The 24,106-nt window shown below is 41.0% G+C and overlaps 1 protein-coding gene across 5 annotated transcripts in view; it reads right to left on the bottom strand.

Annotated features, from left to right (window-relative positions):
• The window catches only part of palld (palladin, cytoskeletal associated protein), a 94,608-nt gene that overhangs the window by 27,191 nt on the left and 43,311 nt on the right, over positions 1–24,106 (bottom strand). For 3 of the 5 annotated variants that reach the window (XM_060866822.1, XM_060866824.1, XM_060866825.1), the window contains exons 4-9: positions 20,847–20,955; positions 20,577–20,645; positions 19,790–19,931; positions 19,341–19,364; positions 17,780–17,899; positions 15,352–15,709 (exon numbers count right to left, since the gene is read on the bottom strand). In XM_060866822.1, coding sequence (XP_060722805.1) covers positions 15,352–15,709; positions 17,780–17,899; positions 19,341–19,364; positions 19,790–19,931; positions 20,577–20,645; positions 20,847–20,955 — 822 coding nt within the window. Of the gene's footprint in view, positions 1–887; positions 1,153–15,351; positions 15,710–17,779; positions 17,900–19,340; positions 19,365–19,789; positions 19,932–20,576; positions 20,646–20,846; positions 20,956–24,106 lie in introns of those variants that run through there. The other 2 variants (XM_060866827.1, XM_060866826.1) reach the window with 1 other exon arrangement.

Here is a 24,106-nt window from a genome sequence, read left to right as displayed (position 1 = left end):
CTCTCTCTCTCTCTCTCTCTCTCTCTCTCTCTCTCTATCATTCTCTTTCTCTCTCTGTATCATTCTCTTTCTCTCTCTGTATCATTCTCTCTCTCTCTCTCTCTCTCTCTCTCTATCATTCTCTTTCTCTCTCTGTATCATTCTCTTTCTCTCTCTCTCTGTATCATTCTCTCTCTCTCTCTCTGTATCATTCTCTCTCTCTCTCTCTCTCTCTCTCTCTGTATCATTCTTTCTCTCTCTCTGTATCATTCTCTCTCTCTCTCTCTCTCTGTATCATTCTCTCTCTCTCTCTATCATTCTCTTTCTCTCTCTGTATCATTCTCTCTCCCTCTCTCTCTCTCTGTATCATTCTCTCTCTCCCTCTCTCTGTATCATTCTCTCTCTCTCTCTCTCTCTCTGTATCATTCTCTCTCTCTCTCTCTCTCTGTATCATTCTCTCTCTCTCTCTCTCTCTGTATCATTCTCTCTCTCTCTCTCTCTCTCTCTCTCTCTCTCTCTCTCTCTCTCTACAGCAGGTCTATACATTACGCTACCTACAGTGCACACAGTATGTACACAATATCTACTGCTTTATTCTCCTGCTTTCTGTCCCAGTAACGTGCACTGTGGTAAGACAGAGCCTCTAATTACATCGCCCCAAAACCAATAAACAAATGAATAAACAAACAAACAAACAAACAAACAAATAAATAAACAAACAAATAAATAAATAAAAATCTGAACAGTCAAAAAGTAATGATTGTAACGTTTAAACTGCAGGAGGACGACATGACATTTACCAAAAGACAACTGACATTTATTTAATAACTTTAATAACAAAAGTTAACAAAAAACTTTGTGTTCTTTCTACATCTCTGACAAGCTGCAAAGAAAGTTAAAGTTTGTACCTTTACTTCTTCCCGGCGCGCGCGCTTCACTCCTGTAGCTCCTCAGCAGTAAAAGCGGAATTGTGTGTGTGTGTGTGTGTGTGTGTGTGTATATGTATGTGAGCGTGTGTGTGTGTGTATATGTATGTATGTATGTGAGTGTGTGTGTGTGTGTGTGTGTATATGTATGTGAGCGTGTCTGTCAGAGACGCTACAGGTTAGTGGTGCTTTATATGTGCGCGCGCCTGGGTGACGCTGAAGTCGGTCTCGCGCTCCCTCTGGCCGCTTTGCGCGTGACTGACTCATAGCGATGCTGCCTGCACTCTCACTCAGCCGCGCGCCAATGTAAAAGTCCCTGTTTCATAATAAAAGTTCTCTCTCTCTCTCTCTCTCTCTCTCTCTCTCTCTCTCTCTCACACACACACACACACTCACACACATACTCTCTCTCTCTCTCTCTCTCTCTCTCACACACACACACACACCCACTCACTCACTCTCTCACCCCCCCCACACGCTCACACACACACACTCACACTATCTCTCTCTCTCTCTCTCTCTCTCTCACACACACACACACACACTCTATCTCTGTCTCTCACACACACACTCACACACACTCTCTCTCTCTCACACACACACACTCTCTCTCTCACACACACACACACACTCTCTCTCACACACACGCACACACACTCTATCTCTCTCTCTTACACACACACATTCACACTCACACACACACACTCTCTCTCACACACTCACACACACACACACACACACACACTCTCTCTCTCTCACACACACACACACACACACTCTATCTCTCTCTCTCACACACACACATTCACACTCACACACACACACACACACTCTTTCTCTCACACACTCACACACACTCTCTCTCACACACACACACACACTCACACACACACTCTATCTCTGTCTCTCACACTCTCACACACTCTCTCTATCTCTCTCTCACACACACACTCTCGCACTCTCTCTCTCTCTCTCTCTCTCTCACACACACACTCTCTCTATCTCTCTCTCACACACACACTCTCGCACTCTCTCTCTCTCTCTCTCTCTCTCACACACACACAAACCCAGTAAATATGAAGTTAATCTAAAACTAAAAAAAATATTAAAAAAAGCTTTCACATTTATTTAATATTAAATAAGGTGAACCCTGCTCTCTCACACACACAACCCACACACACTCACTCACACTATCTCACTCTCTCTCACACACACACACACTCGCACTCTGTCTCTCTCTCACACACACACTCTCTCTCTCTCTCTTACTCACACAGTGTGTGTGTGTGTGTGTGTGTGTGTGTCACCTTTTAATGCCTGGAGAGAAAGAAGCCTGGCAGGTGAACATTCACTGCTGTGTCATGTCATGTCATGTTTACTGTGTGAAGAGCAGCAGGACTCGATACATGGATTGTCTTTTATTACTATAATGTTTTAATCATACATTAATCTCCTGCTATGTTTTAACTGAGTCACTATTATTTTCAACTCTCAGGGGTCTGTCGGCAAAATGTCGTCTTATTAATTTACACCAAAGATTTAAGACATGTTTTGAAGGAACTCACACGCATGACCTTGTGACACACACGTTACTAAAACACAAGACCTGCCAAGTACCTTCTCTAAGTCACTGATTGACTTCACCCGGAAACAATGTGATTCCCTGAGCTGTGTGTGTAAGAGATTCCGTGTGTGTGTGTGTGTGTGTGTGTGTGTGTGTGTGTGACCTCAGTCCCACATATCATGTGGCTCTCAGTGGACTGGAGGCTTTTAGATTCTCAAACAGAGGATCAGGACAGTCTTTGTGTTTCCATCCTGTCAGGTTCCAAGTGTCCCGCTGAGCCCTGTCTCATTTAAACATCACATATCTTTCCACTCTCAGTCTTGTTCTCTTTCTCTTCTTTCTTTTTTTTTTCTTTTTCTCACCCACTCTCTCTGCTAACATACAATCAACATTTTTGCTTTTGCAACTTCGTTTTCAAGTTTGTGTTTCTCTCTAACTTCAGTTCATAGCAAATTCACGAGAATGATCCTGATGAGTTTATGAGTTAGAGCTCCTTATTGTTTTCCTTTAATCTCTCTCTCTCTCTCCTCACACATTCTTTCCTCTGTATACACACAGCAAGCCCTTAAAATGCTGTTACCTCATTTCTCCTTTCGATCTTGTCAATGTGTAAGTCGACAAAATATACACTATATGGTCAACAGTATGTGCACCTGTGACCATCACACCCATATGTGTTCTTCATCAACCTGATAACCACAAGGTTTTTAAGCACACGATTGTTTTGAATGTCCCCGTTTGATTTTCTTCACTGGAACTAAACCACTGTTTCAGAGTGACAATGTCCCTGTGCACAAAGCACAGAGCTTCACGAAGACATGGTGTGTTAAGGTTGGAGTGGAAGAACTCGAGTATCCTTCACAGAGCCCTGACTCTGTCTCAACCCCACTGAACACCTTTGTGATGAACTGGAACACCGACTGAACCCCAGACCTCCTCACTGTTACATCATCAGTGTCTGATCTCACTAATGCTCTTGTAGCTGAATGATCACTAATCCCCACACACACACTCCAACATCAGTGTCTGATCTCACTAATGCTCTTGTAGCTGAATGATCACTAACCCCCCCACACACACACACTCCAACATCAGTGTCTGATCTCACTAATGCTCTTGTAGCTGAATGATCACTAATCCCCACACACACTCCAACATCAGTGTCTGATCTCACTAATGCTCTTATAGCTGAATGATCACTAATTCCCACAGACACACACCAACATCAGTGTCTGATCTCACTAATGCTCTTGTAGCTGAATGATCACTAATCCCCCCACACACACTCCAACATCAGTGTCTGATCTCACTAATGCTCTTGTAGCTGAATGATCACTAATCCCCACAGACACACACTCCAACATCAGTGTCTGATCTCACTAATGCTCTTGTAGCTGAATGATCACTAATCCCCACAGACACACACTCCAACATCAGTGTCTGATCTCACTAATGCTCTTATAGCTGAATGATCACTAATTCCCACAGACGCACTCCAACATCTAGTGTTAAGACTTCACATAAGACCGGAGCGCATTATAACAGTAAACACAGGGGGAATAAACCTTAGATGAGATGGATGCTCAGGTCTCCGTGCACTTTTCACCATATAGTTACACATTATGAAACTGTTTTGTTAAATTGTTCTAAGAGCTTTGCTGAATTGTTGAAAAAACTGCCATCATGGCACTAATAGTTCACTAACAAACCAAGATATGTACAAATGCTTCATGACACACTTGTGCATATATAAGTTCAGCCAGGTTTGTTCAGAACCCTGCCCATGACACAACCTATGTACACAGTGTTATCTAGATGCAGGCTTTGTTATATGGAGTTAGCACTTCACACTACCTCTACTCCCATATTATATGTACATTAGTCCATTATAAAGTTCAATTAAAATACATTACATTAGAGTGCACTGAACACAGCTCACAGATATACCTGAACACCAATGACTGAGAACCAACATTTGAAACCTTATCCTAAGATGTCATTTCCAATGTAGATTACTGCATGACAAAATCTACTAGTAATAATGTACTGACCTGTTTCTGTTCACAGAACAATGACGTAACTGTAGTTATGTCACATAAGTAAAGTTTCCTGTCCTGTTTGGAACGGATACAACGCATTATGATCTGCCCTAAAGGCTGAACTGTCATTCAATGATGCTTTTTTTTTTTTTTTAATCTTCCCCTGGCTCATTTGGGTGGTGAAATTGTGTATTGTGACAGTACAATATGCATTCAATTCAATACCTAATGCGTTTGCTTCAGTACCTAATGAATTTCACTCAGTACCTACTGCATTTGATGAATCAATACTTAATGCATTAGATTCAGAATATAGTGCATTCGATTCAGGTCCTACTGCATCAACTCAGAACCCAATGCATTTGGTCCAGTACCTACTGTATTCAATTCAGAACTGGATTCACTGTATTCAGTATCTATTGCATTTGATTCAGTACCTACAGCATTCGACTCAGTACCTACAGTGTTCGACTCAGTACCTACAGCATTCAATTCAGAACCAAGTGCATTAGATTCAGTACCTACGGCATTCGATTGAGAACCGAAAGCACTGGATTCAGAAATGACTGCACTGGATTCAAAAACGAATGCACTAGATTTACTAACTATAGCATTTGATTCAGTACCTACATCATTTGATTCAGGACCTACTGGAATTGATTCAATACCTATATCATTTGATTCAGGTCCTGATGCATTTGAATCAGTACATACAGCATTCAATTCAGAACCGAATGCATTGGATTCAGAAATTAATGCACTGGAATCAGTAACTATTGCATTTGATTCAGTACCTACATTGGTCGATTCAGGATTTACAACATTTGATTCAGTATCTACTGCATTCAATTCAGAACTTACTGCAATCAATTCAGTGCCACATGCATTTGCTTCAATACCTACTGCATTCGGTTCAGAACGTACTGCATTTCATTTAGGACCTACTGCTTAACCTTTGATACAGTACATACTGATCAGTATATGTGTAATGTGAATACAATCTAAACATCCAAACAAGGTAACAAGCCCTGGTTTGATTATTTGGTGTCTCTTGCTGAAATTAAAGGAGCTCGTTAACACAAATCTCTGTATAAGTTTCCCACACTGGTGTTTCTTTGGTTCTTGCTGTTGGAAGGTCAGGGATTATGAGGCTGGGAATATGACCTCTAGACAAATGCAGCATATCGTCGCCGTCGGGCGGAAACCTCGTATGTCCAAATTTTTTCAATTTCATATTTTTTCACATATCGATGCTATTGGTCAGTCCCCACGTGAGTCTGTTATTTTTACAAGTTATTAACCAATCTAAAGTCTTGAAAATAGCTTGAGCGCAAATCTCATAACTCCATTGGACACTTCAACTGTCCACCTCTTCCTCACTCCGCGGGAGAGCTTCACGGCATATTTCTCCTCAAGAAGAGTCGCAACGAATCAACACGTCTTCTGAGGTAAATGTCTTCAAAACACTGGGCTCAAAGAAAAAAAAATCTTGACCCCCGCTAGTTCTGGTGCTCGTCTGAGGACAGGAATTTAGCGCAAGACAATCCACTGCAACGCGGACTAAACCCTGTGCACTGCAGATAAGGTACGGCGTTTTTTTAATTTCCTGAAAAATAACGGTTTTGGAGATACGAGGATTCCGCCTGACAGCGACGATATGTTCTGGGAAACACTTCCTCGGATTTATTACACCTTGTCTCCGGCAATAAAGGCTGTTATTCTTTCCTTCTGCATCCCAAGCTGCAAGGGTTCTGTTACAGTTTACATGTGTCTGTGATATTGGATTGGATTTTGTCTTTGTATTAACCGAATAATACTTTCTTTGTATAGTAGACGTGAATGAACTAAAATAAGCAATTCTAGCAGAATTAATTCTACATATGGTAAATATTTCAAAAACCATGAAGTCACATTTTACCGAAACAGAAGTTGGCACAAACTAGTGATTTAACACTAAATGTCATCACTTATCTATGTAATAAAGTCCATAGGACTAATAGAGTCTTATATAAAACTCATTAAAACAATCTCCTGTTAGCTGTTGTCCACATTTTCCTCTGTAACACACATTTTTTCCTCAACCGATTTGTAGTCTTCAACCACACGCAACGCCTCTACAAGAAAGTGATTGTTAATACGACATTAACTGCTTTACAAGCTACACCTCATAAAGTGAACCCTGCTGCTGAGGTGAACAGTGCTGAGTCACAAATGAGGTATGTGTCTAAGCCTGGCTAAAGGCTGGAGCTTTACATCAACCATAAGCCATAGAGCTTTCCTGCTATTAATGGTAACACTGACTTAATGCTAAATGCTTGCATGTTTTCTGTACGCTGACCAGAAATGATGCTTCATTCTTTTTTTTCTCCAAAAACAGCCTGATTAGATCAGTTTGTATAACAGTTATACGAAGCATTGAGTTGATTCATACTATTTATTTTTTTAAATTTCCATTCAAGCAATTTAAGGACAGGAGGAACAAAGCACACGGTTATTGTGTGTGGCTTGGGGTTTCATCCCCGTCTCCTCCGTGTGTGTTTGGAGTTTGCGTGTTCTCCCCTTTCTGCAGGAGGTTCTACCGGGTACTCTGGTTAACTCCCCCAGTCCAAAGACATGGCTGATTGGCATTTCCAAATTGTCTGAATTGTATGTATGTGATTGTGCCCGGTGATGGGTTAGTACCCCATCTAGGGTGTCCCCGAACTTGTGCCCCAAAAGTCCACTGGTATAGAATCTCTGACACAATGGATCAGTATTAACTCAGATCTGACACTGCCTAGATTTGTTCAGTTGATATACAGTATCTCACAGAAGTTAGTACACCCCTCACATTTTTGTAAATATTTTATTATAACTTTTCATGTGACTTCAACACTGAAGAAATGACACTTTTCTACAATATAATGTAGTGAGTGTAAATCTTGTATAACAGTGTAAATTTGCTGTCCCCTCAAAATAACTCAACACACAGCCATTAATGTCTAAACCGCTGGGCACAAGTGAAAATCTCCACATTAGGCCCAAAGTGTCAATATTTTGTGTGGCCACCATTATTTTCCAGCACTAACTTAACCCTCTTGTGCATGGAGGTCACCAGAGTGTCACAGGTTGCCACTGGAGTCCTCTTCCACTCCTCCATGACGACATCACGGAGCTGGTGGATGTTAGAGACCTTGTGCTCCTCCACCTTCCCTTTGAGGATGCCCCACAGATGCTCAATAGGGTTTAGGTCTGGAGACATGCTTGGTCAGTCCATCACCTTTATGTTTGGGTGTTATCCTGCGTGTTTGTGGTCGTTATCATGTTGGAATACTGCCCTGCAGCACAGTCTAAAAAGGGATGGGATCATGCTCTGCTTCAGTATGTCACAGTACATGTTGGTATTCATAGATCCCTCAATGAACTTTTGCTCCCCAGTGCCGGCAGCACTCATGCAGCCCCAGACCATGACAATCCCACCACCATGCTTGACTGTAGACAAGACACACTTGTCTTTGTACTCCTCACCTGGTTGCCTCCACACACGCTTGACACAATCTGAACCAAATAAGTTTATCTTGGTCTCATCAGACCACAGGACATGGTTCTAGTAATCCATGTCCTTAGTCTGCTTGTCTTCACCAAACTGTTTGCGGGCTTTCTTGTGCATCATCTTTAGAAGAGGCTTCCATATGGGACGACAGCCATGCAGACCAATTTGATGCAGTATACAGCGTATGGTCTGAGCACTGACAGGCTGACCCCCCACCCCTTTAACCTCTGCAGCAATGCTGGCAGCATTCATACATCTATTTCCCCAAACACAACCTCTGGATATGACGCGGACCACGTGTGCACAACTTCTTTGGTTGACCATGACGAGGCCTGTTCTGAGTGGAACCTGTCCTGTTAAACCACTGTATGGTCTTGGCCACCATTCTGCAGCTCAGTTTCAGTGCCTTGACAATCTCCTTATAGCAACAATTTTAACTTAGGGGTGTACTCACTTTTGTAGCCAGCGGTTTAGACGTTAATGGCTGTTTGTTGAGTTATTTTGAGAGGGCAGCGAATTTACACTGTTATACAAAGCTGTACACTCACATTGTAGTAAAGTGTCATTTCTACAGTGTTGTCACATGAAAAGCTATAATAAAATATTTACAAAAATGTAAGGGGTGTACTAACTTCTGCGAGATACTGTATATTTATGCTATAAATGAGTGTGTGATGTGTAAAAAGGTTAGCATCCTGACGATGCTATAGCTATACATATAGAGATAGAGTCAATCACAGCAAAACTACCCAACTACTTCATAGGCATCTATGAGTTTATGTATGCAGAAGGAGGTAAGTAGCATTTTCCTCTGAGTGTGTCATGCCACCCTGTGATGAAATATGTGGTCGGTTGGTTTCACATCTCATGTTAATCTGAAAAAAGCTGAAAAAAAGAGAGCTGGAGAGAGCAGGCTGGTGGGTGGGAACAGACAGGTAACAACTGGGAAGAGAAATGGGTCGTCACTGCATTCCGAGCTAAGAAGTTTGGCGTACAATTATATGATTACGATCTTTACTCTACCATTGATATAAGCTTTGTAAAATGTCAAGCTTGGAAACAAAGCCTTTAATCATAAACCCTGTCACTCGGCACAAAGTCGTCCAACTTCAGCTCGGCTCTGTGTCTAACCGTCTTAAAACTGACCGCATCTCTGCCACGTGTCTGACCAAACAGAGACACCGTACTGAGATGCTGAGCCTTCTTTTAATAGAAATGTGACCAATATGTGACCTCACTAGAACACCAGAAGCACAGTGACCGTATCGTAAGCTGTAGTTTTGATTAGTTTAGATCTAAATAAACCTTTGTATAACCATAAAAGCCAGCAAACTTCACCACACTAGTAGTAAAGTTTCTGTAATGTCTGAATTTGCAGAAAGAAAGCTGGATAAAATAGACAGTATAACTATACCGGGATCTTCATAGACGTTGGCTAATTAGAAATTTCTAAATAAATTAGAAATGCCAGAGAGTAAGGAGAAAGCAGTTTACTGCAGTTGTCTTTGGTCTCTTTAGCAACAGCCCTACAGTGAAGAGAATGATTTTGTGAAGACCGGGCTCTTTTAATCTGATCGGGATGAGAGCAATGCAGCCAGCAAGTCCCGCTGTTACAGTACCTTCAAGCTTCAGGTCCAGTTTTAATGACAATAATGACATCATGAAAATATCTCTACCTTAACCTTCTATTGATAATCCATGGAATGAACGAGACGAATTCAATGTCAAATGTTGCAGTAATTCTTGCTATATCCCTGCACAACGATCTGATCTCCGCTTCAGCCACAGCTCCCAACCTTGGGGTAATCATGGACAATCAACTGTCCTTTTCCTCTCATGTTGCTAATGTGACTCGCTCATGTCGGTTCCTTCTCTACAACATTAGAAAGATTCGGCCATTTTTGTCCACACAGTCTGCTCAGGTACTTGTTCAGTCTCTTGTCATTTCTAGACTGGATTACTGCAACGCACTGCTGGCAGGTCTACCTATGAACGCAATTCGTCCTCTGCAAATGATCCAAAATGCAGCTGCACGGCTTGTTTTCATCCTGCCAAAGTTCTCACACCACCCCGCTGCTGCGATCCCTCCACTGGCTTCCGGTAGCTGCACGCATCAGATTCAAAACACTGATGCTGGCCTACAAAGCCAAAAATGGACCAGTTCCCTCTTACCTCAAAGCCCTCATCACTCCTCACACTGCACCCCGCACCCTCAGATCTACCAGCACTGCTCGACTGGTCCCACCATCTCTCAGGGTAAGAGGTAAGTATACTACAAGACTCTTCTCTGTTCTGACACCAAAGTGGTGGAACGAACTTCCCCTAGAGGTCCGGACAGCTGAGTCACTGGATATTTTCAAGCGGCGGTTGAAGACCCACTTATTCAGGAAACACTTCAACTAGCACTTCTTTCCTTATCTTTTGCATTAAAAAAACAAACAAAAACACACCTTTGACACTTTTTCATTGTACCTTTGAACAAATGTTTTAAACTCATGGTATCTTAAGTATGTAACTTAGTGAGCCAGCATTAATGTATTCAATGTTAGAGATTTAAGCACTTATGTACGTCGCTCTGGATAAGGGCGTCTGTCACATGCTGTAAATGTAAATGTAAATGTAATTCAGGTGTGTGGTCCGGATCCTCCTCTCTGCTTAGTCATGATTTTATCTCTAGCCCTAGGCATAGCGAACAATGACCTCTGACCTTAGGATCTACCTGCATGCCTGTAGTCTTGTAGTCTTCGACTCGACAAGATTCAGCACGCTTCATTTCATTTCACTGTACACTCAGGACTCCAGAGTCCATTTCTTATCCCAAATCTATTTGAGTGATAAAAGAGGAGCTAAGTGTACTGTAGGTGACGAGACTCTGGGTATGGAAATCAGTGCATCTGTTACACACACACGGACACACGCGCACACAAAACCGATATGTTACAATCAGAATCTAATTCAAAGGGGTCCTGTGAAATGTCTCACCAAGGCAGCAAACACATTTATCAACCTGAGAAAGCAGATATCAGACACCAGCCACAGCTTACACTTCATTCATCACACACATGCACACTCACGCACACCAGTTAACAAATGAAAGAGCATATATAGCCTCAAGTCACACATCTGCAAATGGACAGCCCCGAAACACCAACCTTTCTGTCTATCTACAAACACACACACACACACACACACACACACACACACACACATCTTTACAAGCTCCAGGTGTTATCGGTGCAGTTCGGTATAGGTTTCACACTCAGTGGGGCATGTTCCAGTAAAACCCTGCAATGTTTAAAATTCATTCAGCTCATAAATCACACACACACACACACACACACACACACACACACACACAGAGTAATAAACTTTTCATAACGATAAACTTAACCCCATAACTCAAACATTGTGAGGTATTTATGCAGCTTATCAGTTTAACATTTCCTCACGGTTCCATTTTTCCTGTCTTAAGCGTTAAAAAAACAACTTAAATCCAGGCCTGCCGAACACTTTCATTCATCCCCCTGCTGTATCTCTATGTCCCTCCTGTCCTCTCCTCCTGCCTCTTTCCTGTGCTGAAGGATGTTGGGTGGTAGTTATTACCTATTGGCTCTTTGTCAAATTACAGAAACGTTTCCTGCATCTGCGTCAGGAATCAAACATGAACACAATCGACCATAGAACATGAATCAGACTCCTAAAACTAACAAGCGGTTAGAAAGATCTGATCTGAATCTTTCTGTTACAGCATTACAGAATCATGTGTAAACTGACTAAATAAAAATGAAGGACTTGTTAAAACGATTCATTTACACAATGAACACGAACCTTTACACTAGTGATAGCTGGTGATAATATTATTATAAAATAGACCTTTTGTAACAGCCATATCACGTGGATCGCATAAGTCTATTAAAAATGTAAAACAGGGGTCAAATGAGGCCAGAGGAAGTTGGAACAATACACAACGTATTGTGTATTACAGTCACTGTGGTAAGTCCACAGGCCAGCTGGATTGAGTACAGAGCATCAAAGCTATCGCGACACGACAACAAACACTTCGGCCTCGTCCTCTACCCAAGCAAGAGATGCTCCGGAGGGAGGGTTGTGTGTTCATGGTTTATCAACAGCACGGCAACCAAACGACACACTCATACTTTCCGTTCATCTTCTAGTTGCGCTACACAATTAAGGTAATTATTTAAGTCAGTGAACGAAACCTTGTACTTCAGGAAACTTTGCAACTGCAAGTAAACATTAAAACATCATTTACACTGAGATGATGCTCACGCTGCAGGGAGAAATAAGTCGTAACATGGAATCTAAAGGCCAGCGGTCAAAGTACCAGTGAGAACGTTGCCAGGGTGATGGAGCCGTGAGGCCACACAGAACAGGGCTGATAAGCCACCACCATATGAACATGGCATGCAGCAAAGGCCCCTTGGTAATTATGTGGTTATAGGATTTCTGTTTTTACAGGCAGATTACAGGGCAGAGACAGGGGTAGGCTAGGTAGGGTGCTTGCAAAAGGTGTTAGGCTCTTGGTGGGACATCCTGTTGTGTCTGGCAGACAGACGGTAATGTTATTGTGGAAAATCTGTCGAGGAAGCAGCTTTTTACAGCAGTCTTGCCATTCAAGCAAGGACACAACTTTGCCAACCAGTGAGCCATTCAAGCTGGCTCTGTGCCCCGATCAGAAACAATGAGTCTTTTACATTCACATCACCTATCACATGCCCATTACACGTGTATGTACGCACACACACCTATACATACACACACACTCTGTGCATCCAGGGCGATCCGAATTCCTAGTCATACTACCTTTCGTTTGAGTCGTCATCGGCTACATCATTCAGTCTGGAAGCACAGAATTGAGTGAAAGATTAAGACGAAGTTTGGTGACAAAAAGCAGACAGGAAGTTCATCTCCATGTACAAGAAACTGACTTCATATTCAGATCTGCAGGCCAAACCAAAGCCATGCTACAGTTCATCAGCAACTCTAGAGCTGTGACTGGAGTCTCATGCTGCCAGAATGCACTAATATGATAAATATTTGGTTCATTTTTGTTGTTTTCCATAATGCTAATTTTTCAGAACATATAGGTATACTAGTAAAAACCCTACACTTCATTAGAACCTAATAAATCCAAGACTAAATGTGTTTATGAGCGACTCAATGTTTGCCGCACGCTCCGAAAGGGACAGAAGCCGATATGTTTATGTACAAAATCTTAGTTTCCTCCTCACACAATTTCAGGTACTAGATTAAATGTACGCAGTGAATAGTCTAAAGACATAGAGTGCTCAGTGTGTTTGAGAGAGCGGTATTTGAACATGACCACATATACACACAAACACATTCCTTCATATTTCATCCTGGCCCTAAAATGAAATCCATCAGATGTGAAACAGAAAGGTGAAGAACAGAGCGGCCCTATTTAAAACACACACAAACCCCCAATATGCTTGTTCTTATACCACACAAACACACACACACACACACACACACACAAACACAAACACAAACACACACACACAAACACACACACACACACAAACACACACACACAAACACACACACACAAACACACACAAACCCCCAATATGCTTGTTCTTATACCACACAAACACACACACACACACACAAACACACACACACACACAAACACACACACAAACACACACAAACACACACACAAACACGCACACACACAAAGACACACACACACACAAAGACACACACACACACACACAAAGACACACACACACAAAGACACACACACACAAACACACACACAAACACCCACACACACAAAGACACACACACACAAAGACACACACACACACACAAAGACACACACACACAAAGACACACACACACAAACACACACACAAAGACACACACACACAAACTCCCAATATGCTTGTTCTTATACCACACAAACACACACACACACACACAAACACACACACAAAGACACCCACACACATAAACCCCCAATATGCTTGTTCTTATACCACACAAACACACACACACACACACACAAACACACACACACACACACACACAAACACACACACACACACACAAAGACACCCACACACATAAACCCCCAATATGCTTGTTCTTATACCACACAAACACACACACACACACACACACAAACACACACACACACACACAAACACACACATACAAACACACACTCAAACACACACACACACAAAAATACACTCAAACACACACAAACACACACACACACACACACACACAAACACACACTCAAACACACACACACACACACAAACACTCACAAACACACACACACAAACTCAAACACACACCCACACACACAAACACACACAAACACACACACAAACGCTCAACGGTCATGACACTCAACACAGTCCAACAAAAAGCACAACGTCAATGCTGTATCAGTTTCAGCTTTTATTAACTCTGCGGTTCTTTGTCTGCTCTAAACTCTAGTGAAAGTAACAGTCAGGAGCTGCAGCAGAACACAACAGCAACGCTCCCATTCAACTAAAAAAAAAAACATTAGGAAGAGAATTTATGCTCCAAATTCTGCAACCAAAATAACTCAACACATAATTCAAGCCTTCAGAGCACTACGTACTCGAACGTTGTGTCATGTCATGACTTTTCATACTAGATGAATGAAATAATCTCTATGATCAAAACATACTTAAGAAGCTTCTCAGTAGGCTTTCCCTCAGGGTCCGTACACCTAGAGCTGTTACTCTTCTCTCCCTTCTGTGTACTGTATTCTGCTTCTCTCTGCTGAATCTTTTTTTTTTTCACTTCGGATCCATTTACACAGATTATATGGTTTCTCTCAAAAAAGTCTCATTTTTGTTGCCATTGATACCATGTACAGTGTTTTAACGATTAAGACTTTACCGTCTCTCTTTAAATTTATTACATATAAAAATCTTTATACTCTTTATACTTTATACTAAACACGCACTTTCAACTACAGCGGCATGATGAAGTGGACTGCGGAAACTAGAGTCATTAGAGTACCGTCAAATAATTGCAGTTTAATTCAGATTTAAACATAAATGAATCTATTTAAAATTACCACGATGTGCAAACGGGTTTGATGTAGAAATAAAACCAAAATAAAAGGTAAAGCATCATCACCTACAGCTGCCCCTGAACTATCCCTGGTCCTTGAGGTCTGTGATTGATGCCACACGTGTTTGCAGTGCTTGTGTGTAATCAGCCACCGAATTTACATGTATATCATGCTGATGGCATGCAAGAGATCGATGTGTTACTCACAGTCTGGGTTTGGGTTTGATGGGAACCGGGGGTCCTTCTTTAGCTGGCGATGGTGATGGAGACAGTGCAGCTTCTTCAGTAGGGGATGGACTCTCCTTCATGCTCACTGCTGACTGGGGGCTTGGGGTATTGCTGCTGGAAAAAGCTCCATTCGATTGGTGTTTAACATCTGGAGCTGCCTGGACACTAGGCCAAATGTCTAGCTCGTTTATCTGGAAGGCCTCAGCGCTGGGCGGAGTTTTGGGCGGGACCTCTAGGAGACTTATTTCATTGGGCGGGGGAGGGGGCGGGAACGAGCGATTGTCCTCGAAGACGCTGTCGTCTCTGGGTACGCCATTTCTGGGCGAGTCTTCTGACACTATATTAATGATAGACAAAAATATGAGTAGAATTTCTTTGATTTTTCATAATATTGGGTTTCATCGTTTATATGATGGTAGCTTGTGAACTATATACCATGTATCAGTGATATTAGTGGCACAGTAAAACCATATATCTATCAAAGATTCTTTTTTATAAACTGTACCATTATTAAATATTCAATAAAGATGGCAAACATAAATAGTTGTAGCCAAATATGTGGTAAATATGTGGTAGGTCAGTGGTTAAGGTTAGTGATCAGGAGCTCACAAGTTTGAATCCCAGTTCCACCAAGCTACCACACCTGAGAAAGGACTTAACCCTCAATTGTTCTGTTGTGAGTCGCTCTGTATAAGTGCATCTGCCAAATGCTATAAATGTATTATAATGTAATATGATAATGTAATATTATAATAGCTGAATATGAAATAAACTCCTCAGAGCACAGTGATAATACACTATATAATAAAGTAATAATTATACAAGTTTGAGAATATAGAAAATATAACTGAACCCAAAGGGAACTTATACAGAATGTTTGTTTAAAGTACATCTAAGCCTTTACGAATCCACGCGATCCTTGTTTATTTGGGTCAGACCTCTTCTCTGATTGCATTATAAATAGCGATCCTGATCCAAACTCAGAAGTAAACACTTCTTCCTTGCCATGTGTGAGTTACGCTAAGATCAGCTTCCTCTTGTACGGGTACACAAATTCACTCAGCGTTCTCACAATACGCAAGTGTATTAATTCATAACTCAAATCTATCTGTTTTCTTGCGTAAACCTTTTTTTTTCTTCTTCACCAGAAACATATTAAGCAACGCCTGTTGCAGAGCTGCACATTCATCACTTACAGTCATAACAGTCGAGCTATGTTTGCCTAAATATTTCCCATAACACTTACTTTATTAGTTCTGACTAATGCGGCAGTATAAATACCTCCATCATGACGTTTAGGACTTAATACGTCGATGATTTAAGGGGAAAAAAGCGTCTTTAAAAAAAAAAAGAATAATAATAATAAAGCAGGCAAAGTTTGATTCATTACTTCAGGTTATGAATCTTTACAAATGACCACATGGTGTAAGATCTGTAGTGTGTATCAACAATTTTCCTTCTTTAATTGCAGATTATTTTGCTAGTTTTAAACACACACACACACACATTTATATATATATATATATATATATATATATATAGCAGGTTCAGGGACAGCTTTTTTCCATCCACCATCACACTACTGAACTCTACACTACACCGCTAGATCACTACAAAACAAACACAAAAACAAAACACTGTACAGTATATAACCTCTGTGCAATACATGTACATATTACATAGTTTATCTTTTTTTTTTTACTCATTACATCTGCACTATTTTTTTATCTTCATATCATTACTGTACATTCTGCCCAACATTTCACATTCATCTATGTGTATATAACGTGTGTGTGTGTGTGTATATATATATATATATATATATATATATATATATATATATATGTATGTATATAGATATATATATTTATATATTGTTGTTTATTCAGCTTGCCCACTCCTTAAATGCCATAATCTTGTAATCTCATAACCTTTCACTCTGCACACTCCTCTTCAATGCCATAGCCTTAGAACCATTTCTGCAATTCTGTAATATTTATTTACTGTATTTGCTTTCATATATACCACCTGCTGTAAATATGCTATATATTTACTGCTACATTTTGCACTTCTGGTAGATGCCAAACTGCATTTCGTTGCTGTGCAATGACAATAAAGTTCTATCTATCTATCTATCTATCTATCTATCTATCTATCTATCTATCTATCTATCTATCTATCTATCTATCTATCTATCTAAAGCTTAAAAAGGGTTAAATCTGCTTAGAACTAGGATTAATAATCTTTTAATAATCAAATATTTGGTTAATTGTAATATTCTAATAAGTAATAAAAGACAGCTTTGACTAGACTGAAGATATTATTGCTCTATTATTGCTGTGTATAGTAATAATTAATAATTATTACTATTATTATTTTTGCTGTGAGGTGTGCAGGTAAAACACACCTGGTATGACGGTGAGCTGAGCGCTGCAGCTGATGGAGCCAAACTGGTTTGTAGCCAAACAGCAGAACTGGCCTCCGTCTTCAGGGAAAACCTCTGCGATCACCAGAGTGCAGATCTCCTCTGTCGGGTCGATCATAAGAGCCACTCGTTACACACTGATTACAGTTTGATTATAAGTGGCTATAATTTATGATGTTGCATTTGACTAGAGGTTGTGTCTAATCTCATGAAACAAAGACAGCACTCGTTAACTCAAGGACATAGGTATTGCCCACTATACCTACTGTGAGATCTAAGAGTACACAGTATCTACGGTATAACACTGATTATACAGTCATAAGATATAACATGGAGGTATCTATTGATTTATTTCTGCTTGGTAGCTTGAATTCAAGATTTATAGGTTTATTTGTCACAGCAAAATGAGATGTGACGTGACATACGGCTAAGTACGGTGACCCGCATTCTCCGCATTTAACCCATCCAAAGTGCACACACACAGAGCAGTGAACACACACACACCGTGAACACACACCCGGGGAGCATTTGGGGGGTTCGGTGCCTTGCTCAAGGGCAACTCAGTCATGGTATTGCCGGCCCGAGACTCGAACCCACAACCTTAGGGTTAGGAGTCAAACTCTCTAACCATTAGTCCACGACTTCCCAAGATACAGTTACTCCAAAGATGGGGCATGTCAGAGAAAAAATGCAGGTCAAAAACGAAATTGTTTCCAGCTGGAATGCAGTGACGACAACGTTAGAGAACTAATCAAGAGGATATGATGAATATCTGGTGAATGGGTGGCACGGTGTCTTAACAGATGGCAGGTTTGTCTCACACCTCCAGGGATGGGGGTTTGATTTCTGTCTCATCCTCTTCCTACAGAGTTTCCTCCAACAATTCAAAGATAAACGTTGGAGGCTGATTGTCATAAATAAAGTGTCCATAGTACGTGACTGTGTGGGATTGTGCACTGTGATGGGTTGGTACCCCGTCCAGTGTGTGTCTCCAGTCCTCTGGGATAGACTCCATGTTCCTTGTGACTCTGTGTAGGATAAACACTACAGAATATGGATGGAGGGATGGATGAATAGCTTGTGACTTGAACGGATGTCTTTCAAATCCAGGTGAAAGTAATCATGACAGGCACACAGACAGGTGTGGCAATTTTCAGACACAATTCCGTGTGATTCACCGTTAAAGTGGAGCTCAATCCTGTTTGGACTTAATCAGTACACAAAGTCCACCGACAGTGTGTGAGTGACAAGCATACAAGGCGTGATGCACAGAGGATGTCTCACACCCTTATACACCTTTTGACTGCACTGGAAGTCTGTTTTTATTTGTAATCGTTTCCACCTACGTCTGATCTCTGACTTAAAACGTACTTCGTTAGCGATGATATCGTGTTGCGTCACGCGCAGGCCCAGGAGGCGTGTAATACTGTGCAGAGTGGTGGTGTGCTAACACGCTGACTAAACTGTGACAGACGGGAGGCTGATAAATGTGTGTGCCATGTGTTTGTGTTGTTTTGCGTGTCAGGGCAAGAGCGACACTCACCAGGCTCTGCTGTAGATCTCGGCTCTGGAAAGGACACGAGAGTGGAGAAAAGACAGACATATGTCACTAGTAGCTGTGTCTGTTTCATGTTTAGCGCATTGATAGGATTTTTACTGTTTATTTGGTTTTGTAGTTTTTATAACTGGCGTAGAATTTCTACACAGGTGTAATCATTATGTTTAGTGTATTAGCAAATAATGTTTCCTGCTTTCTTAGAATTGCTGGGTGTGTATCGCTTCACTAATACACCTAGAAAAAACATTACATTCTATGAGCTGGCAGTTCCACAGAAAATTCTATATCAGTTAAAACTAAACAACACTCTCATCATCACTTCCTTTAACCAGAACTGTGTCATTTATTCCCAGATGTTTTGTGACATCATTAACCGTGACTATCAGACAGCTGACATCAGTGCCTTCTGTACGTTGTTGCTGATGTGCTCCTACTTTTTTGAAGGATGCGGAAATCAGGAGAGTCCTGGATCTCGTGGCCTTGCCGGAACCACTGGACCTGGAGCGGTGGGCTTCCTTTTACCCTGCACTCCAAAACCACCAGCTGCCCCTCACACGCCTGAGCATCCTGCAACAACTACACAGAGAAAGAGAGGGGTAAAGAAGATGGAATGAGAGAAACACACACACACACACACACAGTTTAGAAATTTAGAGGAGGTCAATGTTAAATCTTTTGGTTTTTTAAGTAGTTAATATTTTACATGTCCACTATAAACCACACACACACACACACACACACACACACACACAAAACCAGCTGAGGAGCTCTGATTTCATAGCAATGAACTTTGATATTTTTATAGAATTGTTTCTCTTCCTTATTCAATATATGGCAGATTGACATTTTCATTACTGAATTTAAAAGAACAACATCATGAAACATTTGATTCCTTGTAAGTTTTTCATTACGTGTTTGAAGTACAGTACTCTTCTCGTAAGCGGAGAATCTGTGACTTTCATGCACTGCATGTGCCTTTAATGCAGCTTATATTTGTTATATGAGTTTTAAAAGAAGGTCCTGGGATTACCCTTACCATGAAGTGTGTGTGTGTGTGTGTGTGTGTCTGTATAAATGTACTCAAGAACATATTTGCTCTGTGTTGTGGTAATGCTCAATGAAGGACATATGACGGGAAAGAGAGATGAAGGGACAGATGGTGGGTGAGGTGGAGGAGCAAGAAAACAAGACAACATCACTTTTTTGTTTTTTTGTATTTACCTTGGTGAAGGTAGGTGGAGCTGAGTGAAGTCCATCAGCAGAATACTGTGAGGAGACAGGACTCTGAACCTGAGAGAGAGAGAGAGAGAGAGAGAGAGAGAGAGAGAGAGTGAGAGATTTTCTCTGTCAATTAAATGTTATGATATGTATTCATCTTGCTAAAAAAGTGTATCAGGTTTCTGTACATCTGTTACTGTCGTTCTTAATGATCTTTCCAGAGCTGTGTACTTTAAAACCGTGTGTGTGTGTGTGTGTGTGTGTGTGTCTTACTCTCTGTGACAGTGGCTGGAGCAGCGTGGAGCGGAGGGATGGTTTATCAGGGCTTTTTGGTGAAGACGTGCGAATGGTCAAGGACACTGACGCAGTTTTCTTCTGAGCCCTGAGGAAATATCTCAGAGTTACTGAGGAAAACTGCACGCACTCTTGACCTCGGTTAAACACACAACTTAAAAAAAATACATTCGCCAAAAAAGCTACAGAATTAGAACAGCTGAAAATAATCCTATCATCTTCCGTCAGAGATTTTCGTTTATTTCATGCTTCACCTACAGCGAAAGCGAATGGGTTCACGCTCCATCAAGGCCGAGTGTGCTTCAAAGACAGAGATGGATGAAAGTTTGTGGTTGGTTTCGGTCTATTAATCCCTAACGGCCGGATGTAGAAGCAAAAGGCAGCAATACGGCTTATTAAGTTCGATTCGGTTGAAGAGCCAGGTTCGGCTCAGATCCTGGGTTTGTTTCGGTTCTGCTAGATTTCTGCTGAGTCATCGTCTTTCTCTATATTTGGTGTGGAAGCATTGGTTATTGTGAAAGAATGTTTGGATGAATACATCCCTGGCCAATAGACCCTGATATCTTACATGACCCTAATGTCGATAGATTTTGTGCTGATTTGTAAATCTGGAGTCACTCTGTTTTGGCTGAAAGGCTCAGTGTACATGCAGGAAGTATTATATCGTCACTGTCGGGCAGAATCCTCGTATCTCCAAAACCGTTATTTTTCAGGAAATTAAAAAAACGCCGTACCTTATCTGCAGTGCACAGGGTTTAGTCCGCTTTGCAATGGATTGTCTTTGCGCTAAATTCCTGTCCTCAGACGAGCACCAGAACTAGCGGGGGTCAAGATTTTTTTTCTTTGAGCCCAGTGTTTTGAAGACATTTACCTCAGAAGACGTGTTGATTCGTTGCGACTCTTCTTGAGGAGAAATATGCCGCGAAGCTCTCCCGCGGAGTGAGGAAGAGGTGGACAGTTGAAGTGTCCAATGGAGTTAAGAGATTTTTATCAATGTTATGAGATGTCATCAAGCTATTTTCAAGACTTTAGATTGGTTAATAACTTGTAAAAATAACAGACCCACGTGGGGACTGACCAATAGCATCGATATGTGAAAAAATATGAAATTGACCAAATTTGGACATACGAGGTTTCCGCCCGACAGCAACGATATGCAGTATCCAATCAGCCAGTATTGGTATATTGGATTGTATAATCAATACACTGACATCTTCTTGCCAAATTCTTTATATATCAATTATGTGATAAAGTAACTGCCCCTAAATTTAATAATAGGGCTAAATTTAATAGGCTTCTGGAACCAACTGCAACCAAAGACTTCTGGCTTCTGGAATTATTTTATTTCAGTGACACTTGAAGGTTTTCGAGCATGAACTTTAAAGTTCCGCCACAGCATCTCAACGGGGCTCAAGTCAGGACGTTGACTATACGTACAACTCTAAAAGCCTAATGTGAATTGTTTTAAGCAGTGGATGGAGGTGGATTTCTTCATGTTCTCCACGTCACACTACCACCACCATGTCTGACTGCTGCAATGATGTTTTTATCGTGAAATGAAGTGTTAGCTTTTCGCCAACTGGAACAAGTTTTTCCAAAAGTTCCATTTTTGACTCATCAGTCCCAGTTGTCTTGATGAACAGGAGTCATCCTAGGTTTTTTTTTTGTAGAATATGCCTTTATGCCTTTAATATGCCTTGATTAGAAGTAGTTTTCCTCTCACAGCTCTTCCTCCAAAACTATTTTCACCCAGTATCTTTTTAATGGTGGAATCATGAATGCTAAGCAGGACTACTTCCTGTAGTCGTCGATGCATGTTTGGAGGAATTTCATCCCTGTTCCATGTTTTCTGTACATGTTCTGACCTTCATATTGCTTCAAAAGAGCTGGAATTAATCAAGCCTCTGTTTATCTAGTCTAAATAGAACCCAATCAACCCGGGTTAATCGACCGATTCATTCCCAGTATAACTAAGGGGGCGATTACTTTTTCACAGGGTTAGGGTCAGTTGATGTTGGATACCATTTTACTTTCAATAAATAATAAACAATTCTATTGTTACGCATTATATTTTGTTTTTACTCTTCTTTGTTGTCTTCTTAAATTGAGTTTAAAGAGCCGACACAGTGAAGTGTGACAAATATAGAAAAAGTGAAGAAATCAGGAAGGGTGCAAATACTTTTTCATGGCACTGTACTGTAGCAGCCCCATTTCACAAAGGTTTATTGGTGGATTAAATATATATTTCTAAGGGATAATACTTGCAGAAAGCAGCATAGATTGCAGATTGTGGTAGATTAAAGAGAAGCGATAACATCATGGACCGAAGAGTTTAGACATAGTTGCAGATAATCGAGCATGCTGTGTAGCCAGTGCAAGCTGAAATACGATGTTTTTATCATGTTACCTCAGCCAAAAACCACATATCACATATTATTAATGCCAGAATTTAACAGACGTTTCACATACATGTTTCTTATCCTGGAATGGTGTCTCTTACTCTACAAATAGATATTAGCCTGGCCTTGTAGGACTGAAAAATAACTGCCCTGGAACGTTTTCAAGATGGCCGCCTTGTGGACGGACTTTACTAGATGAACTCGAGTAACTTGTGAGTAGGATAGCATAGCCTAAACACTCTGCTAGTTCCTATAAGCATTCACAAAATAATCTGATGTAAAAAAAAAAGACTTACATCATGATAACAAAAACAAAAAAAAAGTTAACAGCAGGTTTAAGGAAAATAATTATAATGTAAACAGTGTGATTTCTCTGCTGTACTTGCTGTGTGGTCTGACTGCACTCTTACACTCACTCCAGAAACAGTCGAGAATATTCATGGAGCAATGTGACGTGATATCATTTAGATGCAGGGCCAAAGTTGCAACAATTAAGGAAAAGGCTGAGGAAAGGAAAAGGGTAAGATAAAGAAATGATTTTGGGGCAGGAAAGAAGAGGGCTTAAGCATCAGCAGCGAATAGCGACAGACAGAGAAATAAAGTGATTCAGGGAAAGATAAGAGGATTAGAATTTATTCATGTGTAGTCACAGAATTCTGACATTGTGGCTTAGTGTTTCACCGCTTTATTGGAAAGAAATTGCAAGCCTGTTACATATCGTCGCTGTCGGGCGGAATCCTCGTATCTCCAAAACCGTTATTTTTCAGGAAATTAAAAAAACGCCGTACCTTATCTGCAGTGCACAGGGTTTAGTCCGCGTTGCAGTGGATTGTCTTGCGC

This window comes from Tachysurus vachellii, chromosome 3 (assembly GCF_030014155.1).
Source record: "Tachysurus vachellii isolate PV-2020 chromosome 3, HZAU_Pvac_v1, whole genome shotgun sequence".
Taxonomy (NCBI): domain Eukaryota; kingdom Metazoa; phylum Chordata; class Actinopteri; order Siluriformes; family Bagridae; genus Tachysurus; species Tachysurus vachellii.
Note: the sequence above shows the minus strand (reverse complement) of the source record. Positions and strands in the feature narration are given on the sequence as shown.